At 41.4% G+C, this 21,720-nt stretch overlaps 1 protein-coding gene across 4 annotated transcripts; it reads right to left on the bottom strand.

Annotated features, from left to right (window-relative positions):
* Positions 1-6,029: 6,029 nt before the first annotated feature.
* Positions 6,030-21,703, bottom strand: rabl6b (RAB, member RAS oncogene family-like 6b). 4 transcript variants are annotated; one of them, XM_085787618.1, is made up of 17 exons: positions 21,551-21,691; positions 19,489-19,864; positions 19,218-19,352; positions 18,811-18,858; positions 18,608-18,637; positions 18,146-18,198; positions 17,842-17,930; positions 14,030-14,170; positions 13,750-13,855; positions 13,427-13,530; positions 11,354-11,745; positions 10,270-10,423; positions 9,916-10,119; positions 7,578-7,839; positions 7,156-7,348; positions 6,493-6,548; positions 6,030-6,402 (listed from the first exon to the last, which is right to left on the bottom strand). In XM_085787618.1, exons 2-17 carry the CDS (start codon positions 19,616-19,618, stop codon positions 6,211-6,213), a joined length of 2,289 nt encoding a protein of 762 aa, XP_085643744.1. In that variant the 5' UTR covers positions 19,619-19,864; positions 21,551-21,691; the 3' UTR covers positions 6,030-6,210. The 4 variants fall into 4 exon arrangements, with proteins under 4 accessions (XP_085643744.1, XP_085643745.1, XP_085643747.1 ...); XM_085787619.1 differs by having other exon boundaries at positions 21,398-21,676; XM_085787621.1 differs by lacking the exon at positions 18,608-18,637 and having other exon boundaries at positions 21,398-21,703.
* Between the last annotated feature and the right edge of the window lie 17 nt (positions 21,704-21,720).

A 21,720-nucleotide genomic window follows, 5' to 3' on the forward strand; every position in this document is an offset into this window, starting at 1 on the left:
GATGGTATAGATCAATAAAACCACTCAGTGAGAAGAATAGCCCTGATGCCTGGGCTGAAGTATTCAGAGGTATAAGAACATGATACTCAATCTTGTCTGTCCAACTCAGAGGTTAAGGGTGTGAATAGCGCCTGGTGAAACTTACCATAACGAAGATCTTTTAGACTAACTTAGTTCAGGGATGGCAGATAAAGATTTAAACTATTCAGTGACCTTCTTAACATAGAAGAACAGCCCTGACACCTACGTTGAGGTATTCAGAGGTCATAAAATATAACTAGTTAAAGGACATGATACTCAATCTTTTCTATTCAACTCAGAGGTTAAGGGTATGAATGTTACCAAATGAAACTTACCATATAACTAAAGACCAAATAAATATCCAATAACAGATTCTTAACTATTTAGAACTCAAGTCTCAACAAGGTAATATTAGAAATGAAGGGTTAACATTCCAGTTTATTGTGATGCATAAAGCGAACAAACTATAGCCATAATGCAACACACTTGATGTGTGGGAGCTCTGGTAAACAGATCAACTCAAAGTGAGGTTCTTGCTCTTTCCCTTAAAGGTGTTCAGAAAAGAAAATTGAATTTGAGTGTAATAACTCATCTATCAGATGATGGAGCCCAAACTTTGTGCAAAATTCTATTTTTGAGTAAATCCGGGATGAAAGTGTGGTATTTTTTTTTTATTTTTTTTGCATTGGATAATGCAGGCACACAAATTATGCGTCACGTTACTCACGATTCATCAGCCAATGATACTGGATCCGTCAACCGTCAATCAAACGTCTGAGACACACACACACACACACACACACACCGAGCTCGGTCTCGCTCCAAACATTGAATATCCCGCCCGCTCGATAACGACCAATCAAATTAGTTTTCCTTACTTGGGTAAACTTGTGAAAGCTCGTGGAAACTTGGCGTGACAAACAGGACAAACGGCCATTTCTGAACACCTTTAAGTATCCAACCAGAACAGAGTCACTTCTAATTCACATATCAATCAAAATTTACAAGGGAATGCTATTCCCATCTGGGGACCTTTTGACCATCAGGGAGTCTTTTCACATGACAACGAGTCACCTAAACCTTTTCACTTGACTGAGACCATCAGACCTACTACATTTAAATGGCAGACTGACGGTGTTTACACTTTATCTAGAGTGATGGGAGACGATCTCCAAAGGGTGAGGTTCACACCTAGGTGGTTAATTCATTTACATGTAATTAAAAGGCAGACTAGACATAGAATGATGACATCAGCTATGCTGCTAAAATGTTTTATAAATCAATGATGTGAGGTTGAAATTCTTCCAAAAAATGTGACACGTGTACTACACTTTATGAAGAAATAAGTTTGCATTTATTGGACAAACCAAACATAGGCAAACTCACACACAGTGTAAAGATGGAACATGTCATGGGGTGAAAAATAAATGAAGGGTTTCATTCCAAAATGTCACAGATCCACGTGGAAATCCAGTGTTTCTCAAATATGATCAGCTGACAGTTTATTAGGGACACCTAGCTAAAGCTAATACACTTGAATGCAGTAGTCAGTTCTGCGGTTCGGCCCACCCCCAGCTGAACGAGGAGGACAAAGCACATTACAATTCAGCAATTACATGAGTCATCACCTCTTCAGCAGTTTAAACAAGAACTGAGCACGCCTGCCTTCCTGAACGAGGACTGACTGCAGGACTGTTGTATCAGACTGCATCAGTTTTAACTATGTACACTGATAACAATACACAAGTGACTGTACCAGTGCATGTATAATCATTCCCCTACTCAAAGAACTCCACAGGGTTTCACTGATAACATTTCCACACGGTGTATGTATCACCTTAGAACAAAGCCCTTCAAATATATGTATCTATATACTTTATACATTCTCTTTTTACTGTACAGTTAAGTCTCATGCTTTGCTTGAAACTGCGTTCAGCATTTATCCTCAATCACATGACAAAAGACAAAAATAACAAAAAAAATTAAATAAAAGGAGATAACAACAGCATACAGTATTCAGGATCAATGCTGCATAGTTTCAACTTTGGATATCAAACATTATTTCTCTGTAAACCAACAGTGTAACCATATGTATGTATGGGAGATGGAAAATGTATGAAATCTTTCACTTGTCAAAACATGTCTAAAAATACACATTATTTATCTTAGATGCAAGAATGCTCGACTCGTTTCGAAATGTTTTGGTGATGCAACTCATGGAAGATACTGTACTGTACGTCGTTTCTGTCTACTGTGAGTGAGCAGGCAATTTTGAGGCATTGGGCAAAAGAAATAATGGGTAAAGTGTAGCAGTCCACATCATCATCACCAACACATATGTTTCCTTAAAAGCAGAGGAAATAAACCGTTTGGAGAACGGGTCACACATGAGGACAACAGGAAGCTGCATGATGTTTGACTGCTAAGGACAGTTTCAGCACAAATCACAAACAAAACCTGGACATTTTGAACAAAACCAAAAAAAACAAACAAAATAGGAGCAATAAATAACACAACAATAAAAGATTTTTCTTTTTTGGGGGGAAATGTTGCACTTACAGATAAATTTAACATAATTCCATCATAGTCCTTGGTGAGGATGGTGGGTTACTCTATAAAAACAAACAAAAGACAAACAGATGGACTGACTCAGGTTCTGTTTCACCAACAAACATTCTGAACCCAACTGAGCTACTGAACTGTTTACATTAAGAACACTTATAATGGTTCATGAGGAAAGCGGCACATGATTCCCTTGTAGTAACATCCATTAAGGCAATTGCAGAAAACATGAAGAGAATTTGTCTGTAGCCTGTTTTTGTTTGTGTGTGGCAGAGAAAGAAAGGCCAGGAAAAAGAAGAGCCAATAGGAGAGGGGGGGGTTGTTTCAGACTTTTTGACCAGTAAATGACGTTAAATCATTAAAACAAAACTGATGACTTGGCTAAATAAGGCCAACACCGGCCGAGTGCATGTCGTTAGTTTTCGCGCCAAGACCACATCCACTTGTAAGCCAGCCAATTTCTAAAATGCAGTGAACACGCGCACACGCAAAAAGAAAATCTCTCTGTCCACGCTGAGATGCCGGGAAGAACGAGTAAGTTTTGGGTCAGTGAACGCAACACTTGTGTCTTTTAGGATGGTCAGTCAGGTTATACAGTTGAAAAAGGGACATGTGGTGATTCTACATCAGTACAACACATCTCACTGGGTAGTGAGGGTAGGCTTTTGATTTTCAGTATTACTATTGTAATAACATAATTTTTGGTGATGATCACTCTCTAGACTGAGAGCTTCCTCTTTGTGGAAGACTCCTGTACATGTGTGTTGAACCCTCTCTATGTTAAACACACCCACTATTCTGGTACAACAATCACAGCAGCCTCAGATATGAAACGCTTTTTTTGATATGAGAAATAAAAATAAAATAATATTGGATATATGAACAACACAATAATAACAATGTGATATTGAAACTGTTTCTGTACCGTTTTGATCCACTGTTATTTATTGTCAAAGGGAATCAGACCAGATTTGCGAAACATTTGTTTGAGTTACGAAAACAAGGAACACAGACAACAGGACAGTTCTGCATTAAAGAAAACAAACAAAAAACAAACACATTAACACTTCATTCCATTTGTGAAAACACCAAACAGTGATTTCACAAATAGTGAGTATAGATTTGCCAAATCTGGATTAGATTTACTGAGATTATGTAAAATCAGTCTCAGAACTCAGATGTTGTTTGATCTTTTGTTGTCTGGATGGAGAAAGCACACGGAGACAAAGATTTCACAAACCTGGAAGTGGGTTAAGCTTTACGGTAAACGTCCATGGCTGTTTCACAACAGTCATTAATTGGAATCTGACTCTAATCCTCAGTGGTGAGACTCAGATCACTGTGCCAGTTTTCACACATTACATAGTTGGAGCCAAAATAAATATTAAGAATTAGGCTCAGAAAAGGTGCTGAAGGTGCTCAAACACACATGTCTCCTGTTCATTAAAGGATCATTCCAGTTCATTTCCACTTGGTCCAAGCAACTATCAGTCTCTGCCTGACCCACAGTAAACACACTGATACAGCAGCTACAGAGTCATTATGTCCAACGTACAGTGCGACCTCATCACCTTACATATTCCGCTGCACTGCCTGTTTGTTACGTGTGTGAGCTCAGCTGAGTCTCAAAAAACTAGATTGAATCAAAAGACTAAATGCGATGGAGAATATTATGAGGACAAATCATTTATCTAAACCAACAAACAGGCAAGAAAGACAACTGAAGCTGGAGGCTCAGCTGCCAAGCCACATTAACCTTATTTATGAGAAATACAGTCAACTGCAATTATCCTTTAAAGGGATATTTCAACATTTTGGCAAATTGGCCCATTGCCATAATCCCTATAGCCATAGCAGTGGGTTTGTTACCTTTAATTGTCGGTGCAAGCTGTTTTTAGATTGGCGGAGCAGAGCCGCAAGCTGCTCAGCGAACACAATGGAGGTGAATGGTATTTCCATATTTCCCTCATCAAACTCATCAAATACACAATCCAACAACTCCAAAACGCTCTCATGGACAAGTTGTGACCTGCACATTCACCACGCTAAGAGATAATAATGGAACGTTACCAGACAGAGTTGTTTTCAAGGCAAATGCAGTCGGAACTACATTCCAGACACGGCCGCTGGGTGGAGTAATTTCAAAAGCGAAAGTAGTTCTAAGTATTTGCTTCATGTGTCGTAATGTTACATAATTATACGTTATTATCTCATAGCGTGGTGAATGTGCAGATCACAACTTGTCCACCAGAGTGTTTTGGAGTTGTTGGATTGTGTTATTTAGTTTGATGAGGGAAACATGGAAATACCATTCACCTCCATTGTGTTCGTTGAGCAGTTCGCTGCTCTGCTCCGCCATTCTAAAAACAGCTTGCACCGACAATTAAAGGTAATGAACCTACTGCTAAAACTATAGGGATTATGGCAATAGGCCAGTTTTCCAAAATGTTGAAATATCTCTTTAAGCTCCGCCCCCCAGTATCAATGTGCTGCACACACACAAACAAACAAACACATGATGGTAGCTGGCTAATATGCAGGTCAGTCCACACCTGTCAGACAGGAGTGCTATGGAAGGGAAGACTTGTCAGCTATTGCTGCTACTTACACATTTTGTCATGATTGCTTGAGTGTGTAGGACGTGACAGAAGGCTGATGATGATTCAGCTCAGTGGGCATGTGGTTCTACTGTACAGACGTCATTTATGCCCGTGTTTTCCATGTATCCGTGGTAAAAGCAGATTTCAGAGCCAAACTCATAACTTGGTCATTTTGACAAAGAGGATATTCTCAAATTATTATTTTACGATGAGAAGGCCTGACCAGTGTAAATACAGCAAACTGGCTTTATCCACAAGTTCAAAAGACAAAAAAAAGGGATTAGAGATTTTTTTTGCAGGTGACAAAGCATCTTGTGAACTTTCCCAGAAGCTCAGGTGTCATGTTTGGATAAAAATAAGATGCATTTTAAAATGTAGCCGGCTTAGTTTGGATATATACTGTACGTCCAAGAGGTGAGAGAAAGAGAATTTCCATCCAAAAGATCAATTCTTCTTCATTGCTCACAATAAGAGACACAACTAGAGCTCTGTCTGTCTGAGGCCGTTCCAGCCAGAGGGAAGGAAGGAAAGAGAAAAGATGATGAACACAACGGAGTCTCTGAGGAGTCAGTCGTCACCGTGAGCATGCTCTCAATTATTACAGGAACCACACAAACATTCAGACAAAAGGATAACCCTATTTACAGCAGCCAGATTTTTTGGAGTGAATCACTTACAGAGTGTATCAAATCAAACAAAGTATTCAGCCGACATTATCAAAGTACAAAGAAGCCGATCTGTGGCCACGCCGCCGCGGCTCGCTGTGGGCCGTGTGGGTGTACCTGCCTTGTCTGAGGGTTAGGGAGATGACAGCAGTAGTGCAGATGGGACGGGGGGGGGGGGGGGGTCGATCAGGAGGAACATACAGGTAACCGGAGTCCTTGGGTGTTTTACCTGGGTGTCGTGGGGTAGCCTTGCGTATTTGCGTATGGCTTGGAGATGCTGCTTTATGCCCGTACCAGTCAAGGAAACCAGGAGTGCCTTGTCGTTGTTCGCCGGCTCCGTTTCCCTAACCAAACAGGAGCTTTTATAGTTCTTCGTAGTCGCCGTCGTCTCTTTTGATCAACCCCGCTCCTCCGCCCAGGAAGTCCTCCAGCTCGTCCACTTCCGTCTTCTTGGTCCGAGACTTCTTCTTCTTCTTGTCTTTGTCGTCTCCGGCAGCAGCTTCCTCCTTCTCCTTTTTCTTGTGTTTGTGTTTCTTCTTGCTTTTATCATCCTCCTGACAGCAAGACAGAGGTGTATTGATATGACCAACCTTTAAAACACTCCACTGCGTACACAACTATAGCAACAACAGCTGATACTTTACCTCTTTGCTTTTCTTCTTCTTTTTCTTCTTTTCTTTAGAGTGTTTGCTGTCTTTATCTGAGAAGAAGAGCAGATACAGTTACCCTGGTGATCAATACTGGATTTAGTTCACTATGAAACATTTGAGAAACACTAAAAGGGCTAAACTGGATTTTTCTTGTTCCAAACCCCCGAGCCCCCAGGCCTCTGAAGATGAACTTCTAAATTTGTGGGATTTCTCCCTTTAGGTACATCCTATAATGTTCCCATCAGTCCTCATCATCTTACATTCACTCTTATCTACCTGTGGGTCGTACTCCAAGTCATCCCATATTGAGCTGTGGCGTTTTCTTCCTACAGCTTTAGACATCTCTAAGAAAACTTGTTTTAACTAAAACTAGTTTTGCATTGTTCATTGTAGTTTTTATTTAGTTGTCATTTTTGGAAAAATTGTCATTTTTACTTTTATTTCAGTTTACTAAATTATTTTTTCACTGCTAGTTTTAGTTAATATAATAACCCTGGTTAGCATTTGAATTATTTTCTTACATCATATTGTAACCATACCTATTTTTATTCATTGCATTGATGCTGCCCATGTTTTGTACAAAAAACTTGAAAAATAAAGTGTGTATATATATATATATATATATAAAACAAAATCAGCTCATATTCCATGACTTGCCTTCCTGCTCCTCGCTGCTGTCCTTGGCGACCGGAGCCTCTTCTTGGATGCCGAGGCCGAACAGGTCGGTGTCGTCCTTTTGTTTGAAGGAAATCACAGTGGGCTTCATGGGCTCTGGCACTTTGGCTCTGGCTAACTGCATGTCGTCGTCAGAGAGATCAGACAGGAGCTCGTCCCGCAATGGAAACGCATCCTGGAGAAAATGGGACAGCCATAAATAAACTCATCACAACAATAAAAAAAGACTTGAAGGAAAAGGCTTCAGAGAGGCAGCGTGACGGCTGTGGAGTAAAAAAAAAACTCCTGATGCTATATCAGTATTCTGTCTGATGTGTACCACACTGAGGATTTGACTGAATGACTGGTTCAGAAGCAGCACACATGTTAACAGTCCAGGATTGTGAGTCTGCTTTCTACTTTACCTTTACTATTTTTGGTGTGTCCGATGCTTCTGACTCAAAGTCGGGATCGTCCATGACAAAAGAGAGCATCTGCTGAGCGACGGGGGCCTCGGGGTCCGTATCAGAGTCCTCCGCTTTGGGTGTGTTTCCCTTCTTCTTGCCTTGTTGCCGTGGCGGCTGCTCTGCCGTCGGAATTAAAGTGAGGGAGATGGGCGCCGTGGTCTGGCTCCTGGGCTCCGGAGCTTTAGATGCCACCTTTGGTTTGGTGATATGAATCACGGGTCTGAAACAAGATGACATATAAATACGTTAAATAAACCTGTGCGTATATATTGCAAACATGTTCAGATTTCCTCCATGTATGTATTGATGCTCTTGTATTGATCTTCTTTAATCTGTTGGCTCTTTTCTTCTAAAGTTTCTAAACAGCCTCAGAACTAGGGGTGGGGGAGATCTCAGATTCTTATGCATTGCAATTCAGACGTGGACGATTCTGAATCAATTCACAAACGTCCAAATTTCGATCATTTAAATCTGTTAAATAAAGTAATACAGACGGTTCTAAAACATGGAACTAAGAAGCGCAGTACGCGTCATCTCTGGGACACTACGAGGAGCGCTGCACAGAATAAACAAACATGGCTGACCACAGTCTCACACCTCACCGTGAGATCCGACCAGCTCCTTCTGATTTAAAAGCAGCCGTGTGGAAACACTTCGGCTTCTACAGCGTTGGCGGCGGAAGCAAACTGGACAAGAGCCACGTATATGTAGCTGCATCGTGCTTAATTTTTGTGATTCAAGATACCCGTTACCTTTGGTTCTGTACAACAAAGTTGTAACTTTCCAGTTTGCATACATTTCCATTAGGTTAATACAATATAATGGAAATGAATTCAATTGTTGTTTCTTATTACAAATGCACTGTTTTTAAAAATTGCAAGTGATGAAAGTTTATTCAGTGAGAAAAAAGAAATAATGTGTAAAAGTGCATCAATACACATAAATTAAAGATGTTCGTTTTATAATTGAATCGTAGCCCCTGAATCGTAATCGAATCGTGAGGTGCCCAAAGATTCCCACTCCTACTCAGAACTATGGAAAGTCAGCAGTTGTCACGTGACATTGAGCGTCACAGATTACATAAAGCTAAGCCACCAACACAGCACTTCATGTGGCAGATCTACATGAGTCACAGCTAACTGTACAATGAGCTACCGAAAACGCCAGAGCGGGCGCCAGGCAACAGGAAGCAGGAGACTGATGTCACCGTGTACAACAGTTTGAACTGTGATTGAGAGTCTAGAGAGTAGAAGCCCAATCTGGACGCAATGGAAAGGGAAAGAATAGAACAGAAGCCTCCAGATGGAACTCAGGAGTTTCTATTTTTGACATGAGAGGTTCAGGTCTTTATTTGAATGACGTTCAAACTCTACGATGTAACAAAACTTCACCTTGATTTAGTGTTTTCTGTATTTCAACATCAACCAGAGAAGAGAACATGGCTGGGATGGAAATAGGTACCATCACTTTTAAAATTGTGTGTTGCATTTTAGTGTCTGCTTGACAGGCCCAATAAACAACTGAGTAGTCAGACACACAACAGATTCACTGGCTTTAGTAAAATAAAAAGTGGTCGAGTGGTAAGGTAACCAATGCAGAAAGCAAAACAGGATCTCTTCTATTGGTGGAAGTGAATTGATGACTCCAATGAAATATTTGACCCTCTTCAACACAAATACACACTGGCTGCAAGTCGTCCAGTTGTCACTGATGCTACATCTGATTGTTATGCAAAAAGTAAGGACATAAAATGATTTGGGAATTATTTAAGCAGATTTTCAGATGTGATGTTTCAGTCGTAATCTGGAATTTCAATTTCACAAAAAAAGAAAAGAAAACAAAATATATTGTCAGGCAGTAGGGGTGGGAGAAAAAATCGATTCACATAAATATCGCAATATCTTTTTTGGCAATTTTTAAATCGATTTTTTTTTTTCAAAAATCGATTTTTTTTTTTTTGAAAAAAAAATGTTCTTTTGGATTTTTTTCAAATATTGTGCAATGTGCATTTGCTAACCCAGGTTTTGAAAAGGGTTTAAGTTCACTTTATAATGGAGTATGTTAACTTATAGGCTCCTACAGTATTTGTGTGCAGATAAATGTTAAAAATGCAGACTATGCAAAAAGGGGGCTGCCGCTTCACCCGGCAGACTAAAAATCGAGAGAATCGGCAATATCGTAGAATCGCAATTTAAATCGAATCGCCATCCAAAAAATCGTAGAAGAATCGAATCGGGAAAAAAGCATATCGTCCCAGCCCTATCAGGCAGTGTGTAGCCTGTGCATTCAAACTTACGCTTTCAGCTCAGGTTCGCTGTCCAAGTCTTGGTCCTGTGTGATAGTGTGGGCTACTGGTACTCCCTCCTCTTCATCACTGGTTAAAGTGATGTCTTTACTGGGTGGAAGGGTCTTAGGCTGGGGGAGGGTGGGCTCTGTGTCATCGAGATCCAGCTCGTCCTGGAAGCCGGACACCATGGGGTTACCTCTGTCTTCACCGTCACTGGGACACAGAGAGAAACCATGGTTAACTATTGCACAGCTTAAAAAATATAAGCATGCATATAAACATGCATTGTTCTCAAGTCTCACAGCTGATCATAGCCCATGCACCATGACACATTCAAAAGATGTTTGTTGTAAACCATCTCACCTGTCACTGTCCACAGCGTGAGCCGGTGCAGGCTGAGGCACCTTGGTCTTTGTAGGCAGACTGTCCTCCAGGAAGCTCTTGTCCAGTCCCTCATCTGGCACAAAATCATCCACACTCTGAACCTTGCCAGGACACACTGGTGCAGCAGCGTCCTCTGAGAAGAGCAAAGAGCCAAATATATGTGAGTAATAGTAAAAAGAAAACACTCAAGTTAATGAAAATCAACCATTAAACATAAAAAACTCCCATCATGTTTTGGATGAGGTCAGTTAAAAGCAGTTAGGAGGCTCCAGAAACATCTGGAGGAAGCAGGAACAGAGGCTGTGACTGTAACACCAGCTTAAAATGGTAAAGTAATTCTTATCTTTGAACTCTAGGAAGAGAGGGCTAAGGCTCGGTTCACTCCAACACCAGACCAAGTAATTAAAGCAGAAGTAAGCGATCCGGTCGTTTTGGCTAACTTCTTGTCAGCCGATGGAGTTAGCAGCCCCCGCCCTCGTCCCTACGTCACCACATTCACGCGCATCCCTTGGCTGCACACACAGCCCTTCATGCCGTTCTCTCTCCTCATTGGATAAAGCTTGTAGGATACAAGGAAGTATACAAGAAGTTTTCTCCTCGGCTTACAGCAGAGCAGAGTGACTGACGGGGCCGTGTTTCGGACCAAACACTCTATGTAAGTGATTGCTGTCGGAAGATATAACTATTTAAGACTTATATTAACACAAAAATTCCGCTTACTTCTGCTTTAATAAACTTAAAAAACTGAAGAACGATTAAGGAGACAGCAAGAAAGCAAAAGTTTACGCCTACTTTGGTTCCGTCTAAACTGGTGTGAAGTCAGGCTGGTTCACCAGAAAGCACCAAGTTTCTGAGACTCCAGAAAGGAGCAAGAACCAGAACCAGAACCAGAACCAGAACCATGTCTGTCTGAAAGCACCCAAAGTAATGGATGTGTGAGCCTGGTTTTGTCCCAGGTAGTTTTATATTCAAGTCCTCTAATACCAACCACCTTTCCTGTCCATTAACCAGACGTATTTGTCAATTATAGGAAAATCATAACAGGCTTCCTCGAACTGTTTACCTGGAGCAGAAACAGGAGCATCAGCAGCAGGTGATGAACCAAACCAGCGGGACATGAAGCTGCGTTTCTGAGGGGCCGACCCTGCGGACGCTGCCGAGGACTGGTGGTGTTCAGGAGACTGGGCCGACAACTCCACGGTGGGTGAAGCCGCCCCGCTAACCGCCGCTGAGGGGGGAGGAGGAGGAGGAGGAGGAGGAGGGGAGGACGCAGACACGGACGGCGACTGCGGGAGCATCTGGGAGGGGATGGGCGGCTGTGGGGTGCTGGGGCTGGAGCTGCCTGTGGAGGCCCCGCTGGGGGGGACGATGGGGGACTGGGAGCCTGAGGAGGAGCCGTTGGCCGGACCAGGAGAACCGTAGCTCTTACTGCGAGTCTCCAGGTTCTCCAGGAAACTGCAGAAGACAAAAAAGTGCTGTTGATAAAATGTGATTCACTTCAAGGGATATTTCAACAATTTGGCAAATTCGCTACATTGCCGTAATCCCTATAGTCTTAGCAGTAGGTTCATTACCTTTAATTGTCGGTGCAAGCTGTTTTTAGATTGGCGGGGCAGAGACACGAGCTGCTCAGCTAACACAACGGGGGCACACGTCTCTGCCCCGCTGATCTAAAAACAGCTTGCACCGATGATTAAAGGTAATGAACCTACTCCTAAAACTATAGGGATTATGGCAATCGGCGAATTTGCCGAAAATGTTGAAATATCCCTTTAAAATAACATGTGAAGCTAGGAACACAGTGTTCCGTGAACATTTCATTTAGAGCCTGGATATAAACCTGCTACATGGCTGCACTTTGTATAGATGTAAACCGTGGGTTTTCCCTGCTGCACAGACACTGCGGGAAGAGGAGGAGTGCTTCCAATACACTGAGTCTCGCCTCCATTATCGCAAATGAACTATTTTCAAACACATGTATCATTATTATTAAAGGAAGCAGAGGAATAGCTGAGCATAAGACACAGTTGCGGAGATCATGTGCTGTGAAACAGATGAATTGCTTCTGACTCTCTCTCAGAGCGATTATCTTCTAAGTACACACAGCCGAAAACACAGCACAGTCTTTGTCTCTGACTAATGTTCTGCGTGATTTAGTCAGACTATGTCAGGGTTATGAAACAAGAATTCAGCAGCAGAGCAGCATCTTAGAAATGGCTTAAAAGTCAACATGTAGTCTTAAAGGGATAGTACAGATTTTTTGAAGTGGTGTTGTATGAGGTACAAATGGCCCCTCAGTATAATATCAGCAGAGACAGCTCTCTCCCACAGTTAGCCATAGCAGCTCATAGAGCTGGAGAGAGATACAAGAGATAAACAGCTGTGAACAGACCCAAACTAAGAGGGTATTTTTGCTGCCTACACAAAATCCCATCTCAAAAAAACTAGTTTAACTGTACACTATATACATTTTTTTCCAGTGCATCGACTGGTCGGAAAAGAGCAGTTTATCTGTAACTAACCAACTCACTCAGTATTCCTCCACACAGGCAGCCTGGGCCATTTGTAACTCATACAACCCCAAAACAGAACTACTATCCCTTTAAGGGTCAGTCACTTGTTAAACTGGGGTTAGAATAATAATAAACTAGGATTGTTCAAAATACTGACAGTAACTCTATTCAGTACAACCTATAAATATTTGAATTGTGCCTTCTGACAACTTCCAGTCGCACTCAGCTGACAGTCACAGTAACTGCATTAATGCATTCTTGAGTAAAAGAAAAAAAAATCTCACAATGAGATTAAGAGCTTGTTGCACTTACTATCTGGTGTGCAGTGCACCACAACTGCATGGAAAACAAAGCTTTTGCACATGCTTCTAGGGCAGGCATGTCCATATTCCACAAAGGGACATGTGGCTGCAGGTTTTTGTTCCAACTAATCAAGAGCACACAGTTTGACCAATCAACTCTCTGAAGACAGATCAGTTGATCAAATGAGTCAAGTCTGGTGTGCTGCTGCTTGGTTGGAACAGAAACCTGCAACCACACGGCCCTTTGTGGCATAGTTGCCTGCTCTAGGGTCTTTGTGTAGCAGTAAACATATAGAGGGGAAAAAGCATAACAAATAGTACATTTCATAGTTTTGATCTTCTGTCTCCTGCTGGACACAGAGCTCCTCCAGGGTGGCGTCCATGTCCAGCTGGTTGGTCTCCAGCTGCCTCAGGAGGGTCTCTCTCTGCACACACACAATAATTACATACACACACCTGGCATAAGTAACTGGGCATGGACAAACATTACACCTACACCCACCCCAGAATCATTCTGCCCCATTTATATAACGGTGTAGTACCAATTACAGAAGCATATCAATTATTCATTTAAACCTGCACAGCACGACAAAAAAGAGATGAAAACAAAATGATCATGAAATAAATGAGAATGAAAAAATAACCTGTAGCTGTAAGAAGGGGATGTTGAAGAATCTGTGCAGATATTTCAAGCCAAAGCCGTTCTTCATAGAGGACTCAGCATAGTGGATGTAAGATGATCCCATTGGTCTGCAGAACACACGAGACACTCCAATTATAACAAGATCAAAATGGAATCGTTTGAAGTTAGCATGTTGAAGCTGTATTAATTAAGCAGAAGCTTTAAAAATGATGTCTGATATATTATCACAGGTCAAGCAGCCTCAGAGCAACGCCACCATTTAGTTGACTGCTAATCTCTACCTGTTGAGTCCAGCAATCAGGTCCCTTATATCATCAGGAAGGATAACACGATGTTCTCCCATGTCCCTGTGGTTTCCCAACACACACACCGGCACATGGGTGGGTACTTTGGGCAGTTCCCTCAGGATGTAGCTAAACGTCCTGCGATTGACAAAATTGATTTGACATTAATCTGTGGGTTGGGAAAGATCAAACTTATAGAGACAGTCACAGCAACATTCATACATTGACCAGGTGTGCATCAAGCACCAATGAACTGGTTACTGCAGTTCTCATACTACAAAAACAAAACAAAACAATAGACACTCTTTTTCTCAGTTAAAGGAATAGTTCACCAAAATTCAATACAGGACTGTTTAGGAAATGTCCTGAATGACGTCATTTGGAGTAAACTCTGGACTATATCCCTTCAGGACACTTAGATTGCAGTGGACGAGCAGTGTGGAGGAATGTGAAATGGTTTTTGTGTAGTTTTATGGACGTTTTTGTGTCCGGAGTATTAATCAGCATGAGGGTGAGTCACTAATGACTGAATTTCATTTTTTGGTGAACTATTCCTTTAATTTGAAGATTAGTTACTTTTAATGTCTGGGAGAATGGAAGAAGAAGAAAAAAAGTCTGTTCACATATAACACATAGCACAAAATACATATGCACTTATTAACATTAAAACATAACACCAGATATCCACAATCCCCACAAATACACACTCTCTCCCTTTGCACTATTGCACCAGCAATATTCTATTGCACTCCCCTGTTCCATCATTCATTTCATTGCATGAATAATTTGCACACCTCTTATTCCATTGCAGTCTATCATCATTTTTATTGCACAATCCCTCTGTAAGGCACCGGAAATGTGCAAAATTGCTCACTCACTCCCACACATGCATCTTGCACAATTGAGCAGTTTAATCAAGATAGGTATAAAGGACAGTTCCTATCTATTCAACAGTTTGGTAGCCTGTACCGTCAAGAGATGGTATGTTTGGTCAATGGTCAGTTAGACTTTTTATACAGAATTTTGTGGAAAAAATGTAAGTGATGCCTTTTTTCTTTTTTCTGTTGCTGAATGTTGTATAAAATAAATGAAGGAGGAATTTCTGGGTGTTGGTTCAAAAGATGGAACATGAACTCTTACTGTACATATTGGCTGGTAATACAACGTAAGACAATGGTTTCCAACCTTTTCCAAATCATATAACACTTGAAAAAAAATGTGTGAGTGTTAATACATACACACAAAAATGCTTCCTATAACAGTTTCAAATTAAAGGGACAACGAGGAGTTTCTATTCGGTTATAAAAAAGTCTCACGTTAATGTGGATGAATCTCCGCTACCCACACTTGTTAATGGCTCCATTTTCGATAAATATATCGTTCTGTCTCTATCGTTATTTTGTTATTATTAGTGGTGGCGGAAATGCTGGTCGAGCCGACCAGCATTTCCTTTGTGGCGAGTTATGAGAATAACGCCGCAGAATCGCCGTTTATGGTCGGAACTACGACGGTATGTGAACCTCTTTGAACCTCTGACTTTAATTATTGATGAATGAAAACATGAGTCTGTCTTGCGCCGGTCAAAGAAATGTACGGTGCGCGCGGAGGCTCATAAATGTAGTGTGAAAACGCTTCGCTTTTCCAAAACTCCTCGTTGTCCCTTTAAAAGTGGACAGAGAACCTTTATTTCTAAGCGGGTCTATTGTTTCTGTGTGGCAGTAAACGTTTTGTTTTAGTTCCTGTTATTGGTGTTTCTGCTTTTCACATGCTGTTCAGATCAGCTTGTTTCTTTAGCCCAGCAATTAGCGATGTCTTCTCTCTTCTCAGTGTGGCCTGTTTAGTTCTTCCTCCACCTCCTTAATGATACATGCAATGAAAGTAGTTCATTAGCTGTAATGGAGATGAAGCTGGTGAATTGGATGCATGATTCTGCTCCCATGCCTTTAGCAAACAGCTGGGTGACTGTCAGTAACACGAGGTGTTGGCATCCACACTCAGTCCTGATCTTGCTTGAAAAGTCTCTATAACTTGCAACAAATGTGCTAAATTGGCAACAATAGGCGTGTTTCCACTGCAGGAACTTCGGGGTAATTTTACGGGGCCAGCCCCGTTGGTGTGTGTTTCCACTGCAGGAACCTCCCCCACAGGGCCATTTACAGGAACTTTTACGGGGGCCAACGGAGTACCTACTCCAGGGTAGGTACTCCGTTCGGCCCTGAAAAGCTCCTGGGTGGGGCTCGAGGTTAACCCGGCGCTGATTGGCTAAAGCTAGAGCAGGCTCTGACGCTACCAGAAAGCACCAAAACAACCGGCATTTTTAAAAGGGGGAGCAGAAGGGGCATTAGCCTAGCAGACACCGCTGTAAACAACAAGAAAACAGCAGGAAGATGTACACAAATGGACCGACGATGGACCGCCTCAGCTCCTTCCATCCTTCTTCGTTGTTGTTATGATTTTTGTGTATGTGCTTGTGACCTGCCTGGGTGACGTCACGGTTGAAACTGTCGCCCAGCGATTAAACGGCGATCGAAACTCATGACGTCGCCGCAGGGTCCGACTCTGCAGTGGAAACACGGCCACTGAGAGGGCCGAGTGAGAGGACGGTTCCTGTAGAAGTTCCTACCCCCTCCCTTTACCAGGAACTCCTGCAGTGGAAACACGGCTAAAGCAGGCTGTAAACACTCCTCCTATTAGAACCTGTTTGCACCAAGTCAATTTGAAAGAGCAGTAGCCAATGAGGAGACTCCGACACAGTCATGTGGTGTTTGGCCGAGAGTTGGTGGAATTATGTTCACTCAGCTATGATGAGTCAGCTGGTCAGGGACAGCCGTGATTATATTGTACATTATATTACATTAGGAGATTATGTTAGGAAACAGTTGGAAACCCTAAGAAGGTGGTTTGACATTAACAAAGAGTCTAAGGACGAATAGAATTCATTGCATCTGGAGTTTTCATTAAATATAAGCCATAATCATTACAATTAAAAGAAATAAAGACATGAAATATTTCAGTCTGTGTGTAATGAATCTATATAATATATGAGTTTCACTATTTGAATTGAACTACTGAAATAAAAGAACTTTTCCATGATGTTCTAATTTATTCAGATGCACCTGTACTTCTTGAATCATTGCTCACTATTTATTTTATGAAGCACACTCCTAGCTCTACATATTAGAGTGCGTGTAGAAATGTAGGGAAATATCTTTCAAAACCTACACCAAAAAAAAAGACATGAGAATTGTCAATAATGCTGATTACATCTCATCATAATATACACTGAAACAGACATTCTGCAGACTTGTACACTTTATAACCATGTTTAAAGTAATAAATAAAACACTTCCTGACTGTATCCAAGAGTTGTTTTCAGATATCTGCTCAGGTGAAATATTTCATTTGACAAAAAGCTGTTGAGGCCAAAAGATGTGAATTGATGGTTAAATGGTTTCAATTGTGGAATTTCTGTAATTTAGAATTTAAAGAATGTAAAAAATATATATATATGTAAATCAATAAAAGCATTACAAATGAAGGATGCAAATATATGAACTCCAGAGGGAAATGAGTGATGATCATGAGAACTCCTGTCTAGTTTATCTATTCCTGTTTTATATATTTAAAATGAATAATATAACCCAATGGTCAATACCCACAATAATAATAAAATAACCAAATCCACCACTTGAGGCTCTCAGCTGCACAGCCACATGCAGAGGGACTGAAACCTTATCTGTCCATGCATATTGTAGCATTAGAGTCCTCTGATGAGACAATGCTAGAGCGGTTGAGACACTGGATCTTACCACTGCTTGGTGATGTCAAACATCATGATGACTCCATTGCAGTTCTTGTACACGTCCAGGAACTCTGCATCCAGGGCCACCTCATCGGACTGCAACACACATACATTTTTATTAAAAACAGCAAAATCAATCACACAACATCCATATGTAAAAAAAGAAAAAAAAAAGGGAGAAATTACACTTTTATTTTGAAAACTTGTATTTTTGATTATTTACACTCTCTGGTCCATTCCATTACTGACCCACATACTATAAGTCAGCCTTTTTTTTTTCCTTGAACACATGAGAGTCATGTGATAGTCACCTCTTGGGGCTCATTCTCCAGTTTCAAATTCTCTCCGCGCCGCTTGCCTTTGCCTTGAAAAACAAGAAATCAAAAGTGGTACAGTTAGATGAGCTGAAAATAAAATTAAAAAAAAAAACCCATTACCATCTAGAGCTTAGTTTATTCTTGTATGATGGGTGCAGTAAGCCGAGCAGCACATGTGCTTTCCTTACAGAAAAGCATCTTGCAGTTTCAATTCCAAACACTTTTAAATCATGGCTCACACTGTGCAGCCACTCGCTCAGGCTCCATCAATACACAGCGCAAAAAAAAAAGAAAAGAAAAGAAGAAAAAAAAAGAAGAAGCCGTGACAACTAGCCACACACACCTGGGGATAGCCAAACCTTGAGAATATTGACATTAAGATAAGAGTGGAACCAGGCAGGGCAAACCCACAGCACACAATCCAGTTTCATTTCTACACACTATAGTGGCGCTCACCTACACCTTCAGGAAGAGGATATTTTTGGCCTGAGATGAGTGCGAGAGAGGTGCAAAGACAACGTCAACATCGAGGACAGAAAAAAGAAACAAAGCAACCGTGCATCCATTTAATGTCATGAAATACACTAACAGGGGGACAAGAAAAACGTTGTGTCATTTCCTTTAGAACTGATTGGCCGTGTCTTAGTTGCAACACTCACCTTTATCTACCACATCCCAAACCTCCACTTTGACGACGTCGTCAGTAGCTGAGAGAAACAGACAGAGGATTTCCATTATTCATGTTCTTGAGCACTCAGGGTAAAAGAATTAAAGTCCAGACGTTAAGTGACTATAGCATGGATCCAGTAACTAAACGACTACAAGACGTAGTGGTGGAGGCACTAACGCAGATACAAGACGCCTACTCTAAAGCTCAGTTAGATGAGGCTAAATCCAAATAATGCAGTCACTCTCTTTTTTATTTTTTACCTTGATATGGAGCCACTGCAATAAATCACCAAGGCACAAACAACAAATGTCAAACACAAATCAAATAACACACATAATCATATCAATGGTGACAAGATAGAATAAGCCATCATGTTCTTTATGTGCTATAACTTACTTTTATAATTCCAATGGATACTTGTGGCCTGGATCTCCTGAGTAGGTATGTAATCCTCCACAAACTTCTTGCCCTGCAGGCGATGCCATAAAGTACTCTTCCCAGTGTTCCTGTCTCCCCGGATGACTATTTTCACTTGAGTAGGACAGAGATTGCATATTCGTTTTAATAAGGTAACAGTTTTACATCTTGACTTAAAAGCAATATTTGGTAGTCATGGAGGGAACAGACATTTTTGATGCCTGTTCACCTGCTTGGCTGAATTACTCACTATTATACTGGACTCCTTTAGCGAAGCGTCTCTGCAGACTTTGGTTCATCGACTGCATGCCGGCTGGGATGTTCTTGTCCCTGAGCTGTCCCGGCTCGGATCCCACCAGCTTCTTCAGCGCTGAAAACATCTTGACCAGGTTTTTCGAGCCTCTTCAGAAACAAGTGGTAGTACGGTGGAAAAAGGTAAAGCGTAACAGTGTATCCTGACAGCTGAAGAACCTAAGGGTCCATGCTTAGAAGCAAATATGGTGCCAAAATGGTAAACTGTGATTCCAAACTTAGCAGCTGGTTTTTGTTTTTTTTTCAAACTTGTCTGAATGGTCTTGCTCCTCCGGCAGCGGTCGAAGTAACTACCATGTTGTTTTGAGCATCATCTAGGAAAAAAAAGATGAATAAAGAAATTATGGTTAGTAACTACAAGTGATTTCATTTCGAGTGTAGACATGAGAAAAAAGGCAATTTTGTCAAACATGTAACACACATACAATGTCTATATATAGATATATAATATTCACATTTTCTTGTCATTCATGAGCCTCACACACATTGGCCTGACACCTGTAAAGGCTGATCCCAGATTCTTTGAGTTGCCCCCTCCATGTTTCACCAGTGTAAAAAAAAAACTGCCAATTTACTGGTTGAACATGTGCAAGTAAATGAAAAATTGACTGGCAGTCTCTCAAATTTTAGGGGCAAAATGCCATTTGGGGTCCGTCTGGAGCCCTGCCTTACACAGTATGACAAATGTGAAGCCAGACCTGTTCACATCAAAGAAAATACACTGATCAGGCATAACATTATGAGCACTACCAATAACACTGAATAACACTTCATCATGGCTAATTATATGAGGCAGCAAATGAACATGTTGTCCTCAAAGTTGATGTGTTAGAAGATTTGATCCAGTTCTCCAAAGACGACAGGGTATCTCATGTGCTGCAGCTGCAGCTCTTGTGGGCTGTTCCCGGTCTGCAGTGGTCAGGATCTATCAGAAGTGGTCCAAGGAAGGAACAGTGGTGAAGCGGCCACAGGCTCATTGATACATGTGGGGAGAGAAGGCTGGACCGTGTGCTCCCATCCAACAGACCAGATACTGTTGCTCAGACTGCTTGAGAAGTTCATGCTGGTTCTGACAGAAAGGTGTCAGTACACACAGTGCAGCGCAGTTTGTTGTGTATTTAGCAGGTGGTCAGAATGTTATGCCTGATCGGTGTGTATCCACAACATATCCATGGTATTTCAGTTTAAAAAGATCAAGAATCAGACTGCTCATCCATCCATATGTCAATATTATCTCATGTTTGAGTTACACTGAGATAAGCATCTCCTCTAGTCTTTTATCCTAATGGTGATTCTTACATCATTTCCAGATGCTTCAAAGACTCACTGAACAACATGAAGGAAACAATACACCACCTGCTTCGATTACAGAGAAACCTGGTGGTGTGGTCAGGTGATACTTTTTGCAGTAGACACATCACCAACAGCTACAAGCCTTGCCCGTTTATGTGTGTAGTGAAACATTAGCATTGGACAAGCGCAGCTGTGTATGAGACCACGTCTCCTTATCCCTATACAATCCTAATGAGAGCTGTCAGTGTCCCGGGAGCTTTTACATTATTCACTATCCAGTCTGTGTGTCCAGTTTACACTGTCAGCAGTCTGAGTCTCTGAGAACAGCTGTTTCCATCACCCATATGTGCAATACTGGAGTGATAAGAGCCTTTTTTACCTTATACGTTGACCAGCTAGCATTAGCTGCACGGGTTATTAGTGCTTGTTAATGGTGTTTTATCTCATTTTTCAAGTCAAAATTGTTATAAACACTAAAGCCAGCAACTCTAAAGGGTATGTCAAGGTCAACACAGCGTTCAAACGGTGATGAGACAGCCCGGTTTGTTACCTACCCGGTTTAAAAGGTAACGTTATCCTTCTGGATCTGTTCTAGCTAGCTATCCAGTCGATATTAGCTTAGCCTCTGCTCCTCTGTGCTAAATGACATTAAACGGCGGTTTAAACCGGATGTCTTCTTCCTGCTGCCATCGGCTACAAATACTCACGGTTATTTAATGAGATACCAAACTGTAGTCCCGACATCTTTTTCTCAAAATAGCTGTCAGAGCTCCATCCCTACAGACACACAGCAGCGACATTCCTTTGGAGGAAAAAAAAAGCAGCTACTGACCAAGCGTCACAAGAAAACATCAACTTCCGGTGGAACTTTCAAAAT

The sequence above is a fragment of the Trachurus japonicus genome, chromosome 9 (genome assembly GCF_045865225.1).
Source record: "Trachurus japonicus isolate A0001 chromosome 9, Traja_1.0".
Taxonomy (NCBI): Eukaryota; Metazoa; Chordata; class Actinopteri; order Carangiformes; family Carangidae; genus Trachurus; species Trachurus japonicus.